Source organism: Eubalaena glacialis, chromosome 3, assembly GCF_028564815.1.
Source record: "Eubalaena glacialis isolate mEubGla1 chromosome 3, mEubGla1.1.hap2.+ XY, whole genome shotgun sequence".
In the NCBI taxonomy this organism is placed as follows: Eukaryota; Metazoa; Chordata; class Mammalia; order Artiodactyla; family Balaenidae; genus Eubalaena; species Eubalaena glacialis.
This window is the reverse complement of record NC_083718.1, coordinates 100,122,766-100,146,650: the sequence shown is the minus strand read 5'-3', so window position 1 is coordinate 100,146,650 and position 23,885 is coordinate 100,122,766. Positions and strand designations below refer to the sequence as shown.

Genomic DNA, 23,885 nt, shown 5'->3' with positions numbered 1-23,885 from the left:
TTTTGATAAATACGACCTTTTCTGGAGCAACTCTTGTCTCCATTCATGTTCTGTCAACCCCCTACTCATAATATGGGCTTCAGTTTCGACACCATTTCCTAATGTTCACATACCTAAAGTATTTGCCCCTTTTAAGCATAGGCCCTGCATTTCCCTGATCTCAAATCTTACACTATTACCTTTGCTCCATGACACTGTGTGTTGTGTGAGGGAAAATACTGAATACGTCTTGTTCATCTTTGTAAACTTCACACCAAGCCTGCATACTTGTCAAATGGTTGAACGAACAAATGAATAAACAAATATTCTCATGAAACAAAGTCAAGTGATAAAAGCAGGACATTAAATTGAAAATAGAGACATTTTATAAACACATGGCTACACACAAAGAAAATCAGTATTAGAAAAAAGTGTATAACAAAACAAAAGTGTAAAGGATGATTATCTGAGTGAGGGATTACAGGCAATTTGTCCAGGAAACTTTTCTATACCTCCTTAACGTTTTCTGAATTTTTTAAGAATAAACTTTTCAAGGTGTAAAACTCTATTTTTCAATTGAAGAATGGTTCATTTACAATATCATATTCATTTCAGGTATACAGCACTGTGATTCAGTAGTTTTACAGATTATACTCCAATAAAAGTTATTATAAGATAATGGCTATAACTCCTTATGCTATATAGTATATCCTTGTTGCTTATCTAGTTTACACATAGTAGTTTGTATTTCTAAATCCCATACCCCTAATTTGCCCGTCTCCCCTTCCCTCTCCCCTTTGGTAACCACTAGTTTGTTTTCTATTTCTGTGAGTCTATTCTGTTTTGCATATACATTCATTTATATATTTTTTTAGATTCCACATATCAGTGATATCATACAGTATTGTCTTTGTCTGACTTATTTCACTAAGCATAATATTCTCTAGGTCCATCCATGTTGCTGCAAATGGCAGAATTTCATTCTTTTTTATGGCTGAGTAATATTCAATTGTGTATATATACCACTACTTCTTTATCCATTCATCTGCTGACGGGCGCTTGGGTTGCTTGCATATCCTGGCTATCGTAAATAGTGCTGCTGCGAACACCGGGGTGCATGTATCTTTTCAAATTAGTTTTTTTTTCTGTTTTTTCCAGATAATGCCCAGAAGTGGGATTGCTGGATCATATGGTAGCTCTATTTTTAATTTTTTAATGTCCCTCCATACTGTTTGCCATAGTGGCTGCACCAATTTACATTCCCACCAACAGTATACAAGGGTTAAAACTCTAATTTATCTAAGAAGTTCAAATATCATTAAACAACAACAAAAAAGCATGTGCTACCTCACCTTTAAACTTAAAAAAACATCAAAACAATATATATATATAAAAAATATGAAATATCGTGACATGAAAAATATGTTGACAACAAATACCTATGGTAATTGGTCACTACAGTTATACAAAAGACAACATTCCAAAATAATGTGAACACAGTTTTCCAGAACTGCATATTATTAAAAAATTATACATTAAGTTAGCTAACTCCTTAAAATGGCTTTCTTAAAAAAATCAATTACGTTCAAGTTTAATATTCAGACTGCCAGGAATCATTCTTTCCATTTCAAAACTGTTAAGCAGAGTGAGTTCTGCTGGGTGTTATCCACCCAGCATGTTTCAGTGCCAGTGTCTACAGTTGTTTGTTTCAGAACCTCTAATTAGCTGCCTTATCTTTTGCAAGGGATTCTTCTGGTGCTAAGTTTTAATCGTCCAAATTTATTGAAATACTGTAGCAATTTCAGATTAACATTTTCAAAATTAACAATGCATAAAATAAAATCACCCATAAATCTGCATTGTAACAGCAGCCACTAATGAACTCTGCACAACATACCAGATCACATTGTTAATTTGCACTGTTCTACATAGCTAAACTTTAGAAAATAAGCTTTCCTCTGTCCAAAGGTTGGCATAAGTAGGGTACACAGACGATCTCTAGAAGAATGAGGTCTCTGGAGCCAAACACTGCAATTAAGTCCTGGTACTTGCCAGGTGCTGTGTGACCTTGGGTAAATTACTCACCTCTCAGAGCTTTGGTTCCCTCCACTGAAAACTAACAATATCTCCCTCTTAGAGTTTGTAGCAGACAGACTCTAAGATGAACCCCAATAATCCCTGCCTCCTGGTATTCACATGCTTGTTTAATCCCCTCCCCTGAATGTGGGCAAGACCTGTGACTTGCCTCTGGCCAATAGAAAGGTGATGGGATGTCATTTCCATGATTTTGTCATATAAGACTTAATTTTCCATCCTTCTAGGAGACTCCATCACCTTCTTGGCTTGTACACTTTGATGAAGCAAGCAGCCATGTTGGGGAGGCCCATGTGAGGACAGCCTCTGGCCAACAGCAAGCTAGGGATTGAACACCTCAGTTTAAGAGACCAAAAGGACCCAAATCCTGCCAAGCTGGGAATGACCTGAGCCTTCAGATGAGACATAGCCCTAGCTAACATCTTGAGTGAGGTCTTACGAGAAACCCTGAAGCAGAGGACCCAGCTAAACTTCGCCCAGACTTCTGACCCACAGAAACTGTGAAATAAAAAACATGCTGTTTTAAGCTGCTAAATGTATTGTAATTTGTTATACAGCAATAGAAAATTAACATAGGAGTGTTTAAGTATTAGTAATCACCACCACCACCATCACTTACAGAGCACTTACTATGTGCCAAACCTTGTTGATAAATGCTTTACCTATTATCTCATTTAATCTTCACAATGACAGCAGGAGGTATCTGCTACTATTACCCCCCATTTTAGAGATGATAAAACAGGTTTACAGGTCCAAGATTATACAACTAGTTAAGTGGAGGGGCAGGACACAAACCCAGATCTATGCCATTGCACAGTGCTCAGTCTAAACGGCTGTACAGGGCTGCCTCTGATGATCAACAAGTGTTCATGTAAGCGAAAGTGCCTAATACAGTTGGCCCTCCCTATCTGCAGATGCAGAACCCACAGGTAGGGAGGGCCAACTGTGCTATGCAATTTTGTGTAAGAGACTTGAGCACCCGCAGATTGTGCTATCTGTGGGGGGTTCTGGAACCAATACCCCGTGGATACCGAGGGGCGACTGTACAGACAAAACTAGAAAAGATTCTTCCTTCTCCTTCCTTCTCATGATTCCTTTATTGCCACAGAGGCAGGTTACGGTCTAAACTTAATGCCTCAAGGGCTGCAGTCTCTGGCTCTCCGGCACTCTCATCCTGACCCTTCCAGTAGGGAGGGAACATTTCTTCCCACCTGCCTCCACAAAACATGCCGTCTTAGGTCCTGTTTCCCCAGTTCTCTAATTTGATGGACCAATCTACACTAACGTGTAGGTAGGTAATAGTGGAACAAAGGATTATCTCCTTATAGAAACAGAGTACCTCTATCTAAAGGAGAATATCACATTGGTATTTTAGGTATAAAGACAGGGTTATAAGAAGATACTGTGATTCAAGAACACTTGCTTTTTGGTATCCCTGCAAACTAAAGCTGTGAGTAGGGATGAGCTTTTTGTCAAGACTCTCCAGTTCCCATTTTATGTACATTCCTCAGGATTTACCTTGTCTGATACTAGAAAACAATCAAATAGAAGAGCCTACAAATGGAAAAAGGCCAAGGTAGAAGAGGTGGAAAACCCAGCCACAGTACGCCCAAGGAGGACAATGTCTAAAACGCATACACTATAACAGATGTACATTATAATCTGCTCAAACCAAGCTGCTCTTCTTTCCTTCCCCCATTCTTTTGTAAGCAAAGCTGTTCTTTCTTACCGAAAACAAATTTCCTGTGAACAGGCTGGGTCAGGCCCTCTCTGCATGCTAGAGGTAGGCACAGAAGCCAGGTGGCTCATCACACAGGTACCATCACTGCTCAGGCTGCAGTGATGGCCTCAGAGATGAGCAGAGATCTGGGCCAGGCCAGTTAAAGACACCTTGGGATTTTTGTTAGATTTACTGGGGCAAAGGTGTCCAGTTTTCTCTGAGATTACTAGCTGTGGGGAACTGAGAGTTGCTAGTGGCCAACTTTGCTTCCAAGTGAGATAACCTGCCTGAGGTGCCTGTTGACAGAAAATCAACAGAAAAGAAAGGAAAACTGAGACACAAGGAGAAATGGAACCTGATATCATTTGAGCCCCTGGATCTAACTCTGCCTGAAGCCAAACATGCTCCACTTTAGTTACCTAAGTCAGTAAATCCTCCACTCTTTTTTTTTTTTTTCCCTTAACTATAGATCTTCCTCTTACGACGGGTCACATCCCAATAAACCCATTGTAAGTCAAAAATATTGTAAGTTGAAAATGCATTTAATACACCTAACCTACCAAACATCAGAGCTTAGCCTAGCCTACCTTAAACGTACTCAGAATACTTACATTAGCCTACAGCTGGGCAAAATCATTGAACACAAAGCTTTTTTACAATGAGTGTTGAATATCTCATGTAATTTATTAAATACTATACTGAAAGTGAAAAACAGAATGGCGCTAAGTATCTTGGTTGTTTACCCAGCGATTGTGTGGCTGACTGGGAGCTGCAGCTCGCTGCTTCTGCCCAGCATCTCTGAGAGCGTCATGCCACATATCGCTAGCTGGGAAAGATCAAAATTCAACATCGGAAGTACAGTTTCTACCGAATGCATAACGCTTTCACACCATCATTAAAGTCGAAAAATCTTAAGTCAAACCATCTTAAGTCTGTAGTTTTGAAATGGTTTTATGCCACTTGACAAACAAGAGCACACTGGATGATACAGAATTGAGGTCAGAATATCAAACCTAGTAAGAGACTGATAACTTTATTTAAATATCTGTAGTTGTATATAAATGCACTTTTATTGATGTACTTGTTAGATACCTCGTCTCCCTGTCCTGTGCCCTTCTTTAGTCCACAATGAGTCTCCTTCATCCTGCCTACCTAGTCAACAACACCATTCATAAGTGACCACACACACTTTGGTGGTTCCTCATACACCACACGCTATTACTGTTGGACATGTTTATGTTTGTATGTCTTATCTCTCCAACAAAATTCCAAGGTCCTCAAAGACAGGGAAACTTCCATATATTTCTAATATCTCTGCAGAAAAAAGTGAGTCTCAAAAGTTATCTGTAAAGAACAATTTAAAAAAACCGAACAAGCTTTTCTTTTCATTCAAATTAAAAATTTAAAAATCAACTTGAGTTGAATACACAAAAAGGTAAATAATTGCCAGTATGAGTCATTTTGATAGAAATTCCACAAACTCCATTCCAATGTTCTAATTAATTTGATAACCATTCTCACTATTTGTGTATAGAACGACTATAAGATTATAAAGTTATGATACTAAGGATTACTTTATCAGTGTCTGTCCTCTTTCCTGGTATCAGGGCGATATTACTTGTATCAAACATTGTTATTTGAAGCCAATACTTTTGCCTCAACTGGTTCCTCTCATTTACCTCACTTCAGACTAAAGTTCTGGAACAAGATTACCTGATTCTCATAAGTTGTTGGCTCATAAGAAATTTGTGAAGTTTCTCTGCCTACTTAGCATTATATGACATGTTCTTTTGCTTCTGAAATGGGATAGTATTTGACTACCAGGGCCGCAGATATAACAAAGGAAGTCCAGGCCATACCTGACCTTCCAAGTGAGGAATGATTTTTCCATGATAAATGTTAAAAGCAGCTCACCAGGTTCAAGACTTCCTTTTCAGAATATTTTTCTAAATATGTAATAAATGCATACATTTTTTTCTAAGACATAATTACTACACTAATAGAAATTATAAGTTAAAAGTGCATAAACGATCCAGAAGTGGGTTCGGTATATAGTACTCCAAATGTTTTTTAATTTCAATAATCACATTACTGATGCCATGCTTCCCATCTAAAGGCACCCCCACCCCACCCCATGTACGTCTTCAAATATTCACCTTGCCCTCTTTTTCCTACGCGGGAGGTAACAGAGCCGTGTAAAAGACTGGGCTTGGCAAGGCATGGGCAAACCTGCTAGATGACAGCAATAGTGACCCTTTGTGAGCTCGGAATGAGCCTTCAAAGGGAAAAATAAATCCTCCCCAAACGAAAAAAAGATGTGAGGAAGGGTCTGTGATGTACGTTTCAGAAAAATATCATCATGGTAAAGGGAATTAGGAAGGCAGTCCTGAAAATAACTACAAGGGGATCAAATGCCTTAGCGCAAAACCAGTCTTTTTGTCCATAGTTTAATAGAAGCTTGAGAAAATCATCTATTTTAAAAACCGGAGCAGGCTCCCCAGCACTCGTGCACAGCTTGGATTTCTCATTTCTCTGCAATGAATCTTAATCACTAAGTTCTATTGTCCCAGTTTTTTCAAGTTCATTCTTTCAATGTGAAATGTATTTTTACAGTTTTACAATTATGCTCCTAATATTTAGATTAGGATTTATGTTTGATGAGAAATTCGTTTTAGAGGTGACAGAAAAGACAGAAGTAGGTTTGACTGATTAATATGGAAATATTGTAATCTACAGATACTTTATTACTTATTTACTATAGACAAAAGCTCACTTACTAAAACTTCACGAATATACCTTTATCTCCCTCAAAAAAAAAAAAAGGAAAAAAGGAAAATGTAGTTTTAGATCAATAATTTTAAAAATCCTGGGTTGCTATTTTTCTCATCAATGTTTTCTATTTGAGAATTAAAAAGATAAGAGTTCTCTATTGAGCAAATTGGCATTATGTTTAAAAGCAAATCTAAAAGAAATCAACAATTCTATTTACATTTGGAATGAGTTTACCAATAATTTGAAATTAAAACATTAAGGAAAACTGTATTAAGTTGTAATTCAATGCAAAAAACCAGCATAACAAAAATTTTATTTATATAAATGAAAACATATATAGACAACTCAGCTTAAAAGCAATCTTAGCCTACATTTGCTTCTCTCTTTTCCAATTCCTTTTGCTTTTTTGCACTTATTACATAATTAGCTCTTTTTATATGTTTACCAGACTATTCCCTAATTATTTTTATGACACTATGCCCTACCATAATGAATCAGAGTATAAAATAGAATATTAAAATATTTTATATGCACACTCATCTACATGCATTTATGCAATCAAGACTTTGTGCCTGTATCTACTCCTTCCTTAGGCAGAATATAAATTGTGGAGGGGGGGCATGTTTTATAATTAATGACATTGCTGGTGCTTATTGTTGTATAAGATACGAAGTTGGTAATGAAAAAAAGATGTCTTGAATTCCTTTCTTCATACAGGAACAGATAAGAATGGCATTATCTACCAATCCTATCCACCTGAAAGAGAAAGTGACCATCTTTGAAGATGTCTCTTCTAAGAAACAGTAAGACATCTCCTCAGTGAACAAGAAAAAACACTGTTTCTAAGCCACATTTTTCTCTTCGTAATCAAGAGTTTAAAAATGAACACATGCGACGCAAGAGCTCTCAGAAAGAACTCTGTTCACTTACTATTCAAGGTTATCACAAATCACATGAATAACTTAAGATCAGAAAGAAAATGAGGTACCTAAATATTTCCTATCTACTCCATCTAATCTTTAGGTAGTGCAACACAGAACAACGGCCTGGATTTTTTAAAAGCTAGTGACTGTGGACTTAAATACGAGAGGCTATGAGTTCCACAAATATGAGATAATTTTGCAATAGTCTAAAAACACAGGGTTGATTAAAAGAACACATATGCTGGTATATAGATTTGCCACATGCAAACTAAAATAAATCTTGTATCTTCTCTACTCAGAAGAAAACTTTTAAAGCTCAGTATTAAAATTTAATGGGTAACTTTGACCTTGGGTGCCACTTTAGGTGAAAAATATTACACCAGTGCTCAGATTTTCTTGAGATTTATGATCTCATGTTCTTGAAAAAGGCCTAGCACCTCCGTGTTCCTGAAATAATTGATCTGTCTCTTACAAGTGTTATTTTCCTGAAACCAACATCTGTCTCAGGAAGAAAAGTACAAACTGATGAAAATACCCTGCTATATTTAAAAAATCCAAAAGAGCTACCAGAATTTGCATCTAACACATTACTATTATTATATTTATAAAAGCAGTCAAGATCATAAATTGATAAATTTCTTAGCACATAATAGAAGACAAGAAAAAGTCAACTAAACTGCAAAGCCATTTGTAAATATTATCTATAAAGATTAACTACAATTATTAATAAAAGTAAAAGTTTTAAATATGCAAATAAGACACAAGGTAAACCTCACATCTTTCGTGGTTTGAATTGAACCCCACAATATTTGCTTTTAACCTTGGGAGTTTTTCTTTCTTTGTTTCTTTATTGCAATCACAAACACTACTAACTTCACCAAAAAACTCTCAACCACCACTGTTGATTGTGTCTCTTCTTGAAGATAAGCAAAATATCATGGAAGCCATCAGGTAAGTAGGGAACAACAGCAAATCTGAAAACGACTGTGATAATGTAACTTCTAGTTTCACCTAGAATTCAACATAAAATTCTGAGTTTCTTTGCAAAGAAATAATTGGCAAATACTTTTGATTCTCCTACACATGACAAAACGTCCAATATTTAACATGCTCTACCACAAAGTAATTATTATAATAATTGCCACCTCTTAGCATTTACTACATACTTGGCACTGTTATAAGTACTTTTCATGTATTAACTCATGTAATGCTCAAAACAACTTTGTAAGGTAGCTACTATTATTAATCTCCTTTTACAAGTGAGGAAACTACAGAGAGGAAGCAAATTGCCAAAGGTCAACAGCAAGTAAACAGCTAAGTTGGGTCCCCAGCCTAGGCAATGTGGCTCAGAGCCATGCTTCCCACCATTGGACTATTCCATATTCCTTGTGTATACTGGTCCACTTTATCAGCAGGAGGAATTTAAAAAGCAAGAGAGCCAGTGCATGCAGAAGAAGTATATAGCCATTCATTAATTCATTTAACAAATATTTATTAAGCACCAACTGAAACCGTATGCAAGCCCCTGTGTCCTTGTCCTTTGAAGTAAAAGGCTTTTGCTTTAGTTTCCCAGGCCTCCCTTGAGTCTCAAAAGGCTGGCTCAAGAGTTAATGATTGGGAAATGTGAAGATGATGGAGAAACAAAGAATAGCTGTTGGGCTGGGGAACTGGTAACAATTTAGACTATAAATACACCACATGGCAGAATCACGGAGCTCACAGTTCCATGAAAGATACAGAAGAAGTCCTGACACACATTCCTAAGTTGTTTTTACAGGGAGCAGACCCCCTCCAGATGAAAACTGCTGATCGCAAAAATGTACACCTTAGACTGGTTGAAACCAGAAGGCTGATGATGCTTGAAATTTCACCCTGATGCCAACCAATCCAAGAATTGTGCAGGAGCTGATCACACACCTTGTAGTTCCCTCCCTCACACTGCCTTTAATACCCCTTCCCTGAAAGTCTTTTGAGCATGAGCTGTCCATTCTCCTCCCTTGGCGCCCTGCAATAAATGCTGTACTTTCCTTCACCACAACCTGGTGTCAGTAGATTGGCTTTACTGCCCGAGGATGAGTGGACCTAAGTTTGGTTCAGTAACAATACTACCCAAAGAACTATGCATTAAGTTCCTTTCCAGAACAAAAGGTCTATGGAGAAGATATGTAATTTACTTTGGACATGGCTCTGAAATTTGGACCTGGTGAAGTGGTTACATCTGACCTCCCAAATTCTTTAATCACTTTTTTTCTACAAGCCACTCTAAGTGAGACCCTGGAAAGTAGTCAGTGTGTTAACACTTGGAAAAGACAACTAAAATAGCTAAAAGAGAAAAGGTTAAAGGACCTTTCATAGTAAAAACACTGATAGCAAATAATGCTCCTTGGAAGCAGTCCGTCCATGCTTAGGAGGTCTCAGTTTTATTGATCCCTTGTTTAAATATCCTGGAGTGAAACTTCTCCCACACAACTGTGAAAATCTTAACAATAGTTACATCAGGATCAACTCAGAGTAAGAAAGTCATCAAGCTAGGGTTAACTTTGAGCAAAAAAGCTTTGCAACTTGCCAACAGAAAGTAATAAACAGAAATAAACAGAAAGAAGCAAAGATAAAAAAGACGACCAACTCTAAACACATAATTCAAGCCTAACATCAAAAGACACTCTACAGGGAGAAATGATTATTACATTAGGATCTACAACAGGCAAGATCATCAACTATTTGCTTTCTTTTCAAAAGTGTGGAAAAATGAGAAAACACATATGTATTTACTATACCTAATGGAAAGCTATGTGCATATATATACAGCTATGTATATTATATATAATGTATATATATATTTTTCTCCCCAAACATAACATATGGCACTACTTCTTTTGTATTTGTAACTTTATTCTTCATGAAGTTCTAAAAACTTTGGACACATATAAATACCAGAAGAGTTATACCTATAGAAAGCCATCACCTTTAGGATAAAGGAAGATAAACTATTTTATTATTGGTCCACTTTGCCATATTTATAATCTGTGAATTCATTATACCTCCCTTTAAATAATCTAAAGGCTCCTAAAAATTCTGGCTATAATGTACATAGTTAAAAGTCAAATGTGTTCCTACTGACACACTGTATATATAGAAATGCATTTCCTTGGGGGAAAATAGATTAAATGAAAATGCCCATAGGAGAAAGAGAAAATATTTTAAAATAATATTTATAAAGTTTAGGTAATTTTCAGAAACAGAAATACTATAACTCATACAAAATAAAGAAAAAATATTATGTTCACAGTCATACACTCCTGATATAAATAGAACAGAAGAAGTCACTTTTAAATATTATTGTAGAGTTTTCTGCAAAGGGTATCATCTTGGGAAAGTTAGAACCAATAAAAAAAGTAAACCAGAACCCCTAATTTTTTTAATGGCCTTAATTTTGTTCTGTACTTAAAAGATTTAAACTGATCTCAGGACACAAGTGAGGCAATTTCTAGCCAAAGGCAAGCTCCCATAAATCTTTTCAAACAGCTCATAAACTGGCATGGCTACCAGGGGTGTGGTTTCAGTGAAAAGCTATAATGCTTTGAAAGCTAAACTTTACAACTAGGTGAACACTGTTTACGATGAGAAAACAAAACACATAATCCAGATTATTTTCCAGCAAGACTACTCTATATTTCATGTTCTACTTGATTTATTATTAAGTTCATATATTTGGAATCCTTTAGCCATGAACATCACAATAATATGACCATATACACAACAAATCTTTGTTAATTAAACTATGGAAGGCATTGCTTAATGGACGAAAAATAATTATATGAAAATAATGACAGGGTCAACCTCATGATATTAAACGGGAAACAACTGAACGTTCTCTGCAGACAAAGAATTGGTCTCTGGAGAGGACACTTGTTCACAAAGTCCTTAAACTCATTCTTGTATTATAAAATAATATAGATATAGGATAAAGAAAAGTATTTTCCCAAATGGGGAGGGTACCAAAGTTGTCTGGTTTATGACCTCCCCCCACCCCCTCAGAACATGCTGATTTTTTAAGTGCTGGTTGGTTTTTTCCAGGTTTGGGAGGGAGCAGGGAAAGGGTGTTGGATATGTTAGCATTAACCAGGCACCCTGAGGCTGTTCAGTAAGCAAATAACCAGCTCAACTGCTGACTGCGGAAAGACTGTGCTACTGATGGTTACTCATCACATGACCTTGTCCTAGGTAAATGATTTACACAGTAGACGGTCGCCTCCTGGTCACACATTATATACCAAACTGCGAGGAACAGAGGCCAACAATCTGTCTGACTTTCTACAGCAATTCCCATATACTTTCATAATCACTTAACTGAAAAAATGATTATAGATGTTTAATCACACACCTGGATCCACCTGTCTGGGGGTTCTTCGGAGTCCATTGGTCCGTTTCTGTGCAGAAAGGTAAAACAAAGAACAACAAAGATTTCGTGTTATCAAATTGTATTATTTTGTGACACTTTGGAAGTCCAGTGAATGTTGCACTTTTTCCATTTAACACTAAGACATTTAAAATAGATAACCAACAAGGACCTACTGTATAGCACAGGGAACTCTGCTTAATACTCTGTAATGACTTGCATGGGAAAAGAATGTAAAAAAGAGTGGATATGTGTATATGTATAACTGATTCACTTTGCTGTACAGCAGAAACTAACACAACACTGTAAATCAACTACACTCCAAAAAAGTTTTTTTTTAAAAGTATGACTAAATTTGATCAAAACACTTGGTTCCAAGGTTTCTTTTTATAATTTTTGTTTCTCTAATAAGTCTTCCACTTGAACAACACTGCATTTGATAAATCATTGATATAACACTATGGGAAAGAAATATCTTTTCATTCACCATCTCTGGGGATTATGACTCATTTTTTTTTTAAGCCATAATGACTATAGAAATTATGAAAACAAAGCCCAGGCAGCCATTTTTGCTTAGAAAATGCTCCCAACAAAGAGTTTTGATCTCCAAAACTCTAACGCAGCTATTTTTGAGGCCTGACAGACCAGGAACTGGAGAAAGTATACAACCTCCAAACAAAGATCTCAAGCTCTGATTTTAGCAAACACTTAAAAGAGAATGGTGTTTTAGGGCTTCCCTGGTGGTGCAGTGGTTGAGAATCTGCCTGCTAATGCAAGGGGCACGGGTTCGAGCCCTGGTCTGGGAAGATCCCACATGCCGCGGAGCAACTAGGCCCATGAGCCACAACTACTGAGCCTGCGTGTCTGGAGCCTGTGCTCCGCAACAAGAGAGGCCACGATAGTGAGAGGCCCGCGCACCGCGATGAAGAGTGGCCCCCGCTTGCCGCAACTGGAGAAAGCCCTCGCACAGAAACGAAGACCCAACACAGCCAAAAATAAATCAATTAATTAATTAATTAAAAAAAAAAAAGAAAAACTCATAGCTAACATCTTAAAAAAAAAAAAAAAGAGAATGGTGTTTTAATTATGGATCAGTGATATCTGACTATTTTAAGAAACAAAATAGCCATGCAGCTTGTGAACCATGAAAGTAAATTCTTATTATAGAAAAGGAATCCATAAGAAAAATTGTGTATTACAAAAATTATAGATAAGATGCAAAACAAAAGAGATTTTAAATCTTTGAAAATGCCTGTTTACACATTCGATTTCACAAGCATTAAATTCATTCCTACCTAATAACTATGGTAATCTGACTAATTAATAAGAACTTGATTTTCACTTTTTGTTATATAACTGGATGAAATGCTCAGTCTATAACTACCATATAATTCAGATATTCACAAAAGCAATTTTCTTTTTACATGTGTTGGGGTTTGTGCCTGTGTGTGGAGACTTGGTTTCATTCAGAGCAGACTTGGCTTTGCCAAGCACACATTAGCCATGGGTTTTTCTTAGGGTTCTTCCTGTTGTTTTTATTCATAAGTTAAATGGGCCTCAAAGCAGATGTCAGGGTTCTCAGGTAAAAGCAAATTGGAGAATTATTAAAAATATAAATTTTGTTTTTAACCCAACTACTTTTAAAATGGATTTGTGAAGGCCTAATATGATCATTAAATCAGCATTGAAGCTATACTGAACAAGGTGGATGGCTGTACTGAAAAAAAAAAAACCCTAGTATAAAGAGAGCGTTGTGAGTGAGGAGAAGAAAATACCACACTGGGCTTCTTAACAGCCAAGCACAAAACGGGGAAGCACGATGAGTTATAGGTTCATATCCAATAACTTGGAAGAAAACTGCTTTCCAAAAAAAATCTTTTCTGTCTAAAATTTTATAAAATTTTTGGAGCTCTCTACATAAATGACAATATTTTCAACAGGAAAATATATAATGATGGATGTCTTGTGGCTATTTACCTCCTGCATTTTCCTCCACCTTCTTAATGTACAACAGAAGCTGTTTTTCTACTACTCCAACTCCTCTTACTATCAAAGTGCTTGGAAGGCAAGAACGAATTCAAACTTTGGGTCTTATTCCTACTAGCCCTAAACTAGTACTATTTAAAAACTATTAACTTAGAAAGTGAAAAAGAGCATTTCAGTTCAAGAGCAACTCTATATGACCCTGAAGTTAGGATTAAATTAGGGAACATGGTGCAATTATTAAGAGTATGGATTCTATAATCTGACTACGTAAATTCAAATTCAGACCCTCCTTGTCACTTGACACCTGTTTGATTGGGAGCAAATTAGTTAAAGTCTCCATGCCTGTTTTTTCATCTATAAAATGGGGATAATAATAGCACCTATGTCACAGCATTTGTGGTGAGAGTTAAATGAGTTAATTTATGTTAAATGCTTGGAACAGTTCCTGACACATAGTGAGGATTATTAAGTGATAGCTTATTATTATTATTGATATCATTGTCATTATTATTCATTTCATGATATTTTGAATGTTTAAATGCAGGCAAATGAAAAATTTTGCTACTAAAGTATTACCCTACTATTTATATTTTAGGTTTTTCCTCCTGAAAGTCATTGCAAATCAGTGACCCTGAAAACAAACTTTTCTACAGGAAGAGTAGGCGGTGGAACAAACTATGATCTGGTGCATTTTAAAAAAGAGAGAAGCTACTTAGACCAAGTACATTGGAGAGCTTGAGATTTATTATACTTTAAAAGCACCTAAAAAGTATTTTATATTGTAAAAAATTTGGAAACATTTAGCAGAACATATTTAAACAATTTTAAAGTGCAAATTTCAACTGTCATTCTATCATATCTTACCCAGCATGCTCCTCTCCCCCACCTATATTCTCAAAAGCCTGGGATAGAGCTGGACAAGACGCTGTCCCTAGCAGGGAGAGGAGGGCACATCCAGTTGCCACCCCTGGGAGCTCTCAGTTACAGCCCCATGAGATCGGACAATCAGTCTTCAGCACATTCTCAACTTCTTTGATCTACCGAGAAGTGGGGAATGGGCGGGTGGGGACAACCAACCAACCTAATTTTATTTCTTGCTTCATTACCTATTACCTTGTCTTTCTCTAAAAGAAATGCCTTTATCGTCCAAGAATCTCACTTCTTGCCTCTTTTAGGAGAAACCTAATTCTCTCTGTTGATTTTACCAACACAACGAGCAAAGTTTCATTTGCTATATGAAACTGGCTTTGGTTCCTCTACCTATTTTAAAAGCAGAAAAACCTACATTAAGGAATAGATTTGAAGTAGATATATATTAAATAGATATGTGATGATAACCTTGCTTCCTGGAGCTAGAAGTGGCTTCTGAAGGTCCACTCCAGAATGGGATGCAAGATGAACATCCCAGGTTAGGGAGGCCCAGGGGGATCCTGTGGCTATTGAGAACTGACCTACCTTGAGAATGAAGTGTGAAATTAAAAATTCACAATCATGGCCATTGAAAGGGGAACAGAAGAGGACTACGAATTGGTACATGGAGAAAAAGAAGACCTCCAAGAGAGGGGGGAAAAAAATCACAGAGCTTACAAAAGGTCTTCATTGGTACTTCTGGGAAGACTCCTAAACATCATATAAGCATCTGCCTCAGAGAGTGAATATACCTTCCACAAAGTCTTGGTGGGGAGGTATGGAGTGAAAGATGTTTCTTAACATTCTTTTGCTATACTTCTCCCTTATGCTAAGCTAAAGTTTCCAAGTAGGTTGGCCAGTATAAGATTTTACTATAATTATCCATCCAAAGTAGAGATTATTAGCAGAAGCACACATTAAATAAAAATTACACTTTGTATAATCGTAAGTTAAGCAAGTCACTGAAGCAAGTCACTAAAATACTGATGCTGCATTTAAAAAAATCAATGTGAAAATTAATTCCTTTCAGAATAGGCTTACGTGTAATTTTTAAGAGTATAAAATGCCTGCAGAGAATTATTTTGTATCATTATTTTGTATCAGTGTGAAAATTATTAACCACTTCTTATTAGCACACTTTCTGTCTGTAAATACGCCCATTTCTCATTGCTTAAATAAAATCAAGTGAAATCATCTTGCCCGGGGCGGGGGTGGGGTGATACATGTATACCTTTATCTGAGAGGGTAAAGGTAAAGCAATATTGAGTTAAAGTTCAAAGCTCTACGAGTCAATCTGTCTCAATTATCTAATAACATTGTGAGAGTAAGAGAAAGAAGGTTACTTTCCAAGATCTTCATTGACACTGCTGGAAGAATCCTTACAGTCCTGATGAAAAATCTTACCTATTGACTAAACACTAACAAAAAGTTTATGTTAATTTATTTTAGCCCGAGCAGAACTCGCATCACCTATTTTTAAAATACTATTATCCTGTTATGCATTCCTTGAGCTAGATTCTAAAGTCTAAAATATAGTCAACTGATAACACTTAAAGGGTGCATGTGAATCTCCTCACATCACATTCTTGATACCCTGTATGTACAAATTATATGCTTATGCAAAAAAGTAAAAACAGTTACCTCTTGTTTGACATCTTGCTGTACTTTTCATTATTTTTACCAACTATATAAATGCCAGCCTATTAAAAACATACTAATACTATACTACTCTTAATGAGATATAATTGTCATGTGCTAAAATAATTTGACATAGAATGCTTTTTGTCATTCTTTTATTCTGAAATTCTCAGATTACTATATTTCTGGTTCATATAACAAATCACAGACATTTTACATTTTAATTTTCTTTGCTATGATTTTTTTGGGAGGTCAGGTAAGAAATGTATTAATTTTGGTTGACGGCCAAGGTACTGGTTGCCTGTAATCTGCTATATTTTTCATTCTTTCATACTTTCTTAAAAGAGCTTTATTCTGAGAGGTGACAGGGATCTCGTACTTCTAAGCCATTAGACCTCAGACTCTGTGTGAAACCAAAAGGAAATGTTATCAGATTTTGATTTCATCAATAAGACATGATATGAATCACATTTGTGCTCAAACGGAAAACTGGCAGAAACACGTAACCACATCCTTAGATGAAGAACCTTAGAACTTTTTAGTACTAGCGAATGTTGGGCAGTGACAATGTTTCATGATAGCGGACAGGTCTACTGACTTCCTGGGATGAGGGCCACCCTTCCTTCTGTCCTAGCAGGATCAAAGAGATTCATTCCAAGAGAATGCCTTCAGATGCATTAAGTTTTTATTTTTAATTACTTTTAAATTTTAATTAAAACATTAAAGTAACAAATAGGAAAATACATTTGCTGGAACAACTTTAGATGGTATAACGAGGCAGGAAGTCTGCTTGAACTTACAGTTGAGAGACTGAAAGCGATGTAGTGCGTCATTTATTTGAGCTATAAATTTTCTAAAAGTGAATTTATGTTGATTTGGTTATGTATTAAGTTTTATAAGCCTCAGGGTTTGTGGAATTCTGTAGCTGGGGACTAGGGAAAGGTACCCCCATACTAATGCCACAACACTGCTACAATATTTATTTGAAATTTACCTGAATAAGTGAGTACCTAAGATTCTGAAATGTCCCATCTCACACACATTCTTAGATGAAATATTCACATTTTTCCTCTACCTAAGATCTTCAGATGGTACCTGAAAATTCCTCTGATTTACCCTGTGCATTTCACTCACAAGCACTTGATTGCTCACTCTAGCTCTGTTTCTATCCATTTTAAAAGGCACATTTAACATTCTAGGAGTTCGAGCCTGCTTAAGCTAGCAAACAATTTGAAATACAAAAGTTATACAAAAAAAAATGTAAACGTTAACCTTACCTCGGATGGTTTGAGCGTCCCTTGTTCTGAAACAAATGTAAAAATTGGCATTGTCAGTTATTTTGTTTGGTTAGCAACCTTAACTTGTTCTCTGCAGCGTGGTAAAACACTACTGCTTTGTTTTCCTAACATATCTGTAATATATTTCCAGGGTCCCTCAGGCAGGGCTAGTAATTGTTTTGCAACCGGGTTCTCTTGCCTTATTGGCTTGTCAGGAAAGTGACTCATAGTACTAAATGACTTCTAGGTTATGCTTAACTTTTTCAATTGTTTATTAAGCAATTTCAATCCAACCACATAAAGCTCCTTGAAACAGGGACTTGTACTAAGTTTATGTGCAAAAGAGAAAGCTAGGTGGGAACCTTTCTTTCAACACACCCAGTTTTAAGAATTAAACACAAATAATTTACAAACGTAGTACATTGACTATAACAATTGCAAACTTAACACATACAATTTGCACATGAATTTTTCTGCATTAAGGGGCTATTGCTTTTAGTTTTAATTTGGGGGGAATACAGTTTGATTTAAAGAGGGAAATTAAAAAAAAGGACAGGATTCCATTCTAATGCTAATTTTCCTTTCATCTCAGTGTACCTGTCTATAAACAGAAACAACGATCTCCATTACATTTCAGTTCCTGAAAATGACTAACAGCTAGGAAGGGCCCTGAGATCTTCAAGTAAGAAACATGGCAGAGGGCAAAGGGTATCTCTGAAAGGAAAGGCACACACTGCATGTGGAAAAAAGCTGGTGGGTAATATTTTGCTTCCTTTCCCCATATCCAGGAGCACCTATGCATGTTATAATTTCTCCAGACTGTGAAGGAAAACACCTCACAATTTTGCGCCTATGCCTATACTTTTCTCAACCAGAATGATCCTCTGAAGAAGGATCTGAGAAGAGAAGACACTGATGGGAATATCAGGAGAGAAAGGGCAGCTCTGTCAGCCTAAATGAACCTCTTATAGAGGTTCCAAGAAGCCTCACAACCAGAGTTCCAGGGGAAAAGTACCAGAACACCTTACTAGCTGTCACAGATTGCTTGACACAGGAAGACTGCCCAGGGCATGGAACAGGAGGTTTTGGGGCTTTTTGTTTTTTAAAGGACTATTCCTGATTAGTGGAACTGAAGAGGCATGAGCAAAAAGTCACCTTTCTGGAGAAAAGCAAAGCCTGTGTTTCTTTGTCAATTTCAACCCTAACATACTAACTTTCATACATAACTGCCTTCTATGAAGTCATTTTTACCAGGTCTGAAGTTGGCCTTTACAAAGGACAGAAAGGTATTTCCCTTTCCCTCTCTGCTAGAAATATGCAAAGTTTCAGAAGAAAGACTGCCTAAGACAACTGGATTGGGGAGAGAGTCTATGAAAGTACCATTCTGCTGGATACTGTGCCCAGACTTAGAACCCAGGTTAGGTGAACTTGGGTTCCAAACAGAACAGTTGTGATACCTGTTTCACTGGTTTGACCAGAAAGACCTATATGCCAGAAAAGCCCTACACTACTTTCTTCTTCTACTGTGAGTTAGAGAAAGAGCCTGAACTGGGAATCACAATCTACAAGAAGCACCAAACAGGAGGGAAGTTTAAGTTTTCCATCCAAGGAGATTGAGGAAAGCTTTGATATTTCCAGATGACCTCTAAAATGGGAAAACCTCAGATCTTTCATGGTCAGTGTTTAAAAATGAGTGTGGGGCTTCCCTGGCGGCGCAGTGGTTGAGAATCTGCCTGCCAATGCAGGGGACGCGGGTTCGAGCCCTGGTCTGGGAAGATCCCACATGCCGCGGAGCAACTAGGCCCGTGAGCCACAGCTACTGAGCCTGCGCGTCTGGAGCCTGTGCTCCGCAACAAGAGAGGCCGCGATAGTGAGAGGCCCGCGCACTGCGATGAAGAGTGCTTGCCGCAACTAGAGAAAGCCCTCGCACAGAGGCGAAGACCCAACACAGCCGTAAATAAATAAATAAAATTAAAAAAAAAAAATGAGTGCGCACCTTAATTTTAATTCAGAAGTATTTTTTTTCCTGACTCTGCAGAGAAGTGTTTTTATGTCCTGGTAAAGTAGGTCTGTTATAATATGCTTTAAATGTATTTTATTTTTGGCCTAAAACCTATGATAGCCCACGTGGCAGCAGTTGGCACACCGCGTTCCAGGAGTGCTCTGGGTTTCCTCAGGAAGAGGAAATGATGGTATCTAAGGTGATGATCTAGCTATGCAGATACTTGCACCTCTTTACCCAGAAAACAGATCTGGGAACAGAAGCCCCTCATTTACAGGCCCTTCTTATGTTGTTCCTTAGTGCAAGCCGGCCAGCTCCCGGCATGAGTGAGCACTGACCACGGAACACAAGAGGCATGAATGGGACTGGCAAAGTGAGGGATAAACTAGACTCGGCTGACCACCTTACCCAACACTCTCTCCTTCATTTCTCCCACTGGCTGTTGTCTTCTGCTTTCTTTCTTTGCATCTCATCAAGCAACTCAGCTTTCCTCATAATTCTTATTGGATGTACCTGCTCTTCACAAAGCCTCCTCTGTGCAACCCAGATAGGAAAATGGAAAATGGGCTTTGTGCTGGATGCAACTCCAACTCTGAGGACATGAGTCCTTAACTGGGGCTTACCCTTTCCTTGCCACTACTCCCCGTCCTCACGGCCACCACATTCCCCCACCTTCTCCACTGCCACCCAGGAAAGAGGCCCATTTCTTCCATGGACTTGGCATCGAGCAGTTCACACTGTGATCTGCTTATGCAGGGCAGAGCACTTAAATAGTGGCTCTTGAAAGTCTGAGCTTTTATTTCCTCATATTTCATGGCAGGGTTCTGTAAATATTCTGAGGATAGGGCAAAAGCCAAAGGACTAGAAATAACTCTTAGAATCTGTTCTGAGTTCAGAAATTCTTAGCCAGGCTCCTTTATTTATACTTTTGTACTTGTTCCAGGGGCTGTACCATCAGATTGATTGGCCCCTTTACAAACACAATCTAACTTCTGATAACCACATTGATGCAACAACTTAAAAATTTCGTGAAACTAACAGTGATGAGAGAGCAGAAAACCCAACTGCAACACTGTTTCATACATTTTCAAAGTAAAATTCCGTTCTGGCTGGGAAAATAGAATAACAACCTCTTCTGATGAAGTACTCTATGGAAAAGTTGCTCTGATTTTGAAGTCTACAACACCATCCTTCATTTCCTCTTGATATATGCCCAAAACTACACTGGCGGGCACTTGGATCTCTAAAAAAACTCTTTGTGTGTCACAGTGCTGCATCAGGACTAGAATAATAAGGGCTGATGATCGTCAAATTTAGTTTGGCTGAATTCTGACCAAATAGAAAGCTTGCTGGTTGAGATCTGAGGAAAAGGTCTCTCTCTCTTTTTCTCCTGGGAACTTCCTTAGGACAGTAATTCAATTCTTCAAGTTTCCAAAAGTTTTTAATCCTCAACTTGTCTTTACCCTGCAGCCGATTTCTCAGGCTCCTATTGATCAAACTATAAAATGTTCTTACCCTTTCAAAAACCTTTCTAGATGGTGACTCACAGGCCCTCAAGGTGTTTACACCTTGCGTTCTTTCATCATGTCCCAACTGGTTCAATGTAATTCAGAGAAGTGCTGTTACTGAGGTGCTTGGAGCCTGAACAGAACTCCATCTTCAATGTCGGCACAGGGTCAGTAGGCATATTTGTGTAAGACAAATGATTTTCACTGAGACTTTAGACCCATATCATATCATTAATTTTTTATACATAAACTTCAGTCCTATTATATTTGTTTTCCAATACAAGCGGCTCTCAATGCATACGTTATTACACAATCTGCTTTGTCTCTTGTTTGAAGTTCTACTTCTTAAGACTCAACAAATCGATGCCCATTCAGATCATTTGTCTCAAAAGGGGCCACAGAAAAGTAATTACCAGGAAAGCTTTTGAAGGTTTTTTGTCATCATGGCTAATATGCTATTTTTATGAAACATGAAAACTAAAAGACAGTTGGGCTGATCAAATTTTGGAGGAAGTTGCACAATGCTGTGTTCACCACTCAGATCTACAGCAATATTTTGGAAAAAAAAAAAAAAACAACTAATGCTTGGAAAGAGGCTTTGATTTCAAATCTTTTCAGGAGCTCTAACAGGAATTCAACCATATAATAGTTTTCAGTTCACTTTAATAATTATTAATATATCATTAAACTGACCCAAATAATTAAATGGAAGGAATAATAACTACCCTTGGGTATAAAATTGTCTTGATAAGTTAAAAAAGATAACTAATTTATATAAAAGGCGTTAAATAGAACCAAAGTCATTTTTTGGTTATGAAATCAATGATCAAGCTTCAGTTTATGTAAAAGTCATGTGATAAAATGCCTAATGGTAGAAGGATGAAATAAAATTATATTCTAAAAGTTAATCTCTTATGATAAAATACTGCAATAGTACTTTTAAAAGAGCCATTTCAGATGCCAATTTGGGGTACAGGTCCTAGATAACAATCTTGCAGGTTTAAACCATTAGGGTACCAAGGCAACTTCCTTCCAATGAGGAGTGGCTGCAGCATGAGCGGGAGCTGCAGCTGGCCTAGATAAAAGAGCGATTAAACAGATAAGCAAACGGGGATCTGCTTCGGTTAAACATTAGAGCAGCTGAGCCTTGCACTCCCACTAAAGGAAAAGATGCATTAAACCCAAGTCATCTGCTCCAGCAATATTAGCCTTCCAATGTTACTTTCTTTGTTTAAAACGAGACGATGCAAAGCAAGCTATAATATTGATCAATGTCAGGGTAAGAAGGGGCCAAGAGGAGTTTAGCCATATATTACAGCAGGGAAAAAAACACAAATGCCCCCAAAGGTTATAGTCTAGGACTAGACCTTCACGGTGGTGTACTGTGAGAAAGAAATGCCACTCTGGAATTATATCATCTTTGCAGTGACTGGCCGAGAAATGGAGTTCACATAATGGAGTTCATACCTATGCATTATTAAGGTTGGAAAGTTTTGGCAGCACACTTCAGAGTCCGTGTACATGTTGATCGCCGAGGTTGCCATGGTGAATGTGAAGCAGTCAACTCAAGTTCAGCAAAAAAGAGAGTGGAATTTCCTGCTCTTTATATCCATGCAAATCCTCAAATGTTAAGACATAAACTAATCACCCAACCTTCAAGTTTGTGCCCGAGTTGCATAGTTTGTCTTATAAATATATATATATAAAAAACCTTAAAGGACCTTTTATAACACTTGAAATGTACTTGAGTTAATAATCTGTCATAGTCAAATATTAATAAGAATGAATTTCTTCATTCAGAAAGGAACTGCATTTTTACCAAGTAATTATTATTTTGAGAATGAATGAAAACTAGACAAATTTCAGGGATACAGATCATGAAATATAAAAGGTTTCTGAACCCAGGGAAGACAACATCCAAGGAAGATGTAACTTCCACAAAAAAGAAGAGCTATTTCAAATGCTTAATGGTTAGTATTTTTACCACATTCAACACTATCAAGGATTGTATTTGGGTTGAAATATTCCTATTTAGGAAAAAGGAGTAACAACTTGAGATTAAGCACCTTGACTTTGGACTTGGTACTATGGGATAGATACAAAAGATGAGAAACACATTCCCTATGGTGAAGGAGCATCTACTCTACAAGAGGAAATAAAAAGTGGCAGAGGGAATTCCTTGGTGGTCCAGTGGTTAGGACACCACACTTTCACTGCTGAGGGTCCGGGTTTGATCACTGGTCGGGGAACTAAGATCCCACAAGCCGTGCAGCATGGCCAAAAAAATAAAATAAAATAAAATGTTACAAACTTCCATTAAAACAAAAAAAAAGGTGATTAGAGGATGGTTATTCACAGTGCAAAACTCCTAAAAAAATAAAATAAAAATAAAAAGTGGCAGAGACAGTAGTGTTCCCCAAACAGTCCATGGGTTCCATTACTTGTCCAGCTCCCCTTATATAATTAAGTTGAGGCCATGTGACCAGTTTTAACCAATGGACTTCTGATGTTAAAAAATGGATTTGCTCACTTCCAGCCCATAGGTCTTAAGAGCAGCAAGCCCAGGAGCCATGTGTTGAATTTACAGTCACAAGATGGAACTAGCTTGGATCCCCAAGCCATTACTTAGAAGGGAAGAACCAAAAGCAAACAGTGCATGTGTGAAAAATAAACTTTTA

At 37.3% G+C, this 23,885-nt stretch overlaps 1 protein-coding gene across 1 annotated transcript in view; it reads right to left on the bottom strand.

Moving 5' to 3' along the window:
• VAV3 (vav guanine nucleotide exchange factor 3) overlaps positions 1 to 23,885 on the bottom strand; it is a 422,617-nt gene that overhangs the window by 112,001 nt on the left and 286,731 nt on the right. The window contains exons 18-19 of the mRNA XM_061183772.1: positions 17,698 to 17,723; positions 11,873 to 11,918 (exon numbers count right to left, since the gene is read on the bottom strand). Coding sequence (XP_061039755.1) covers positions 11,873 to 11,918; positions 17,698 to 17,723 — 72 coding nt within the window. The remainder of the gene's footprint in view (positions 1 to 11,872; positions 11,919 to 17,697; positions 17,724 to 23,885) is intronic.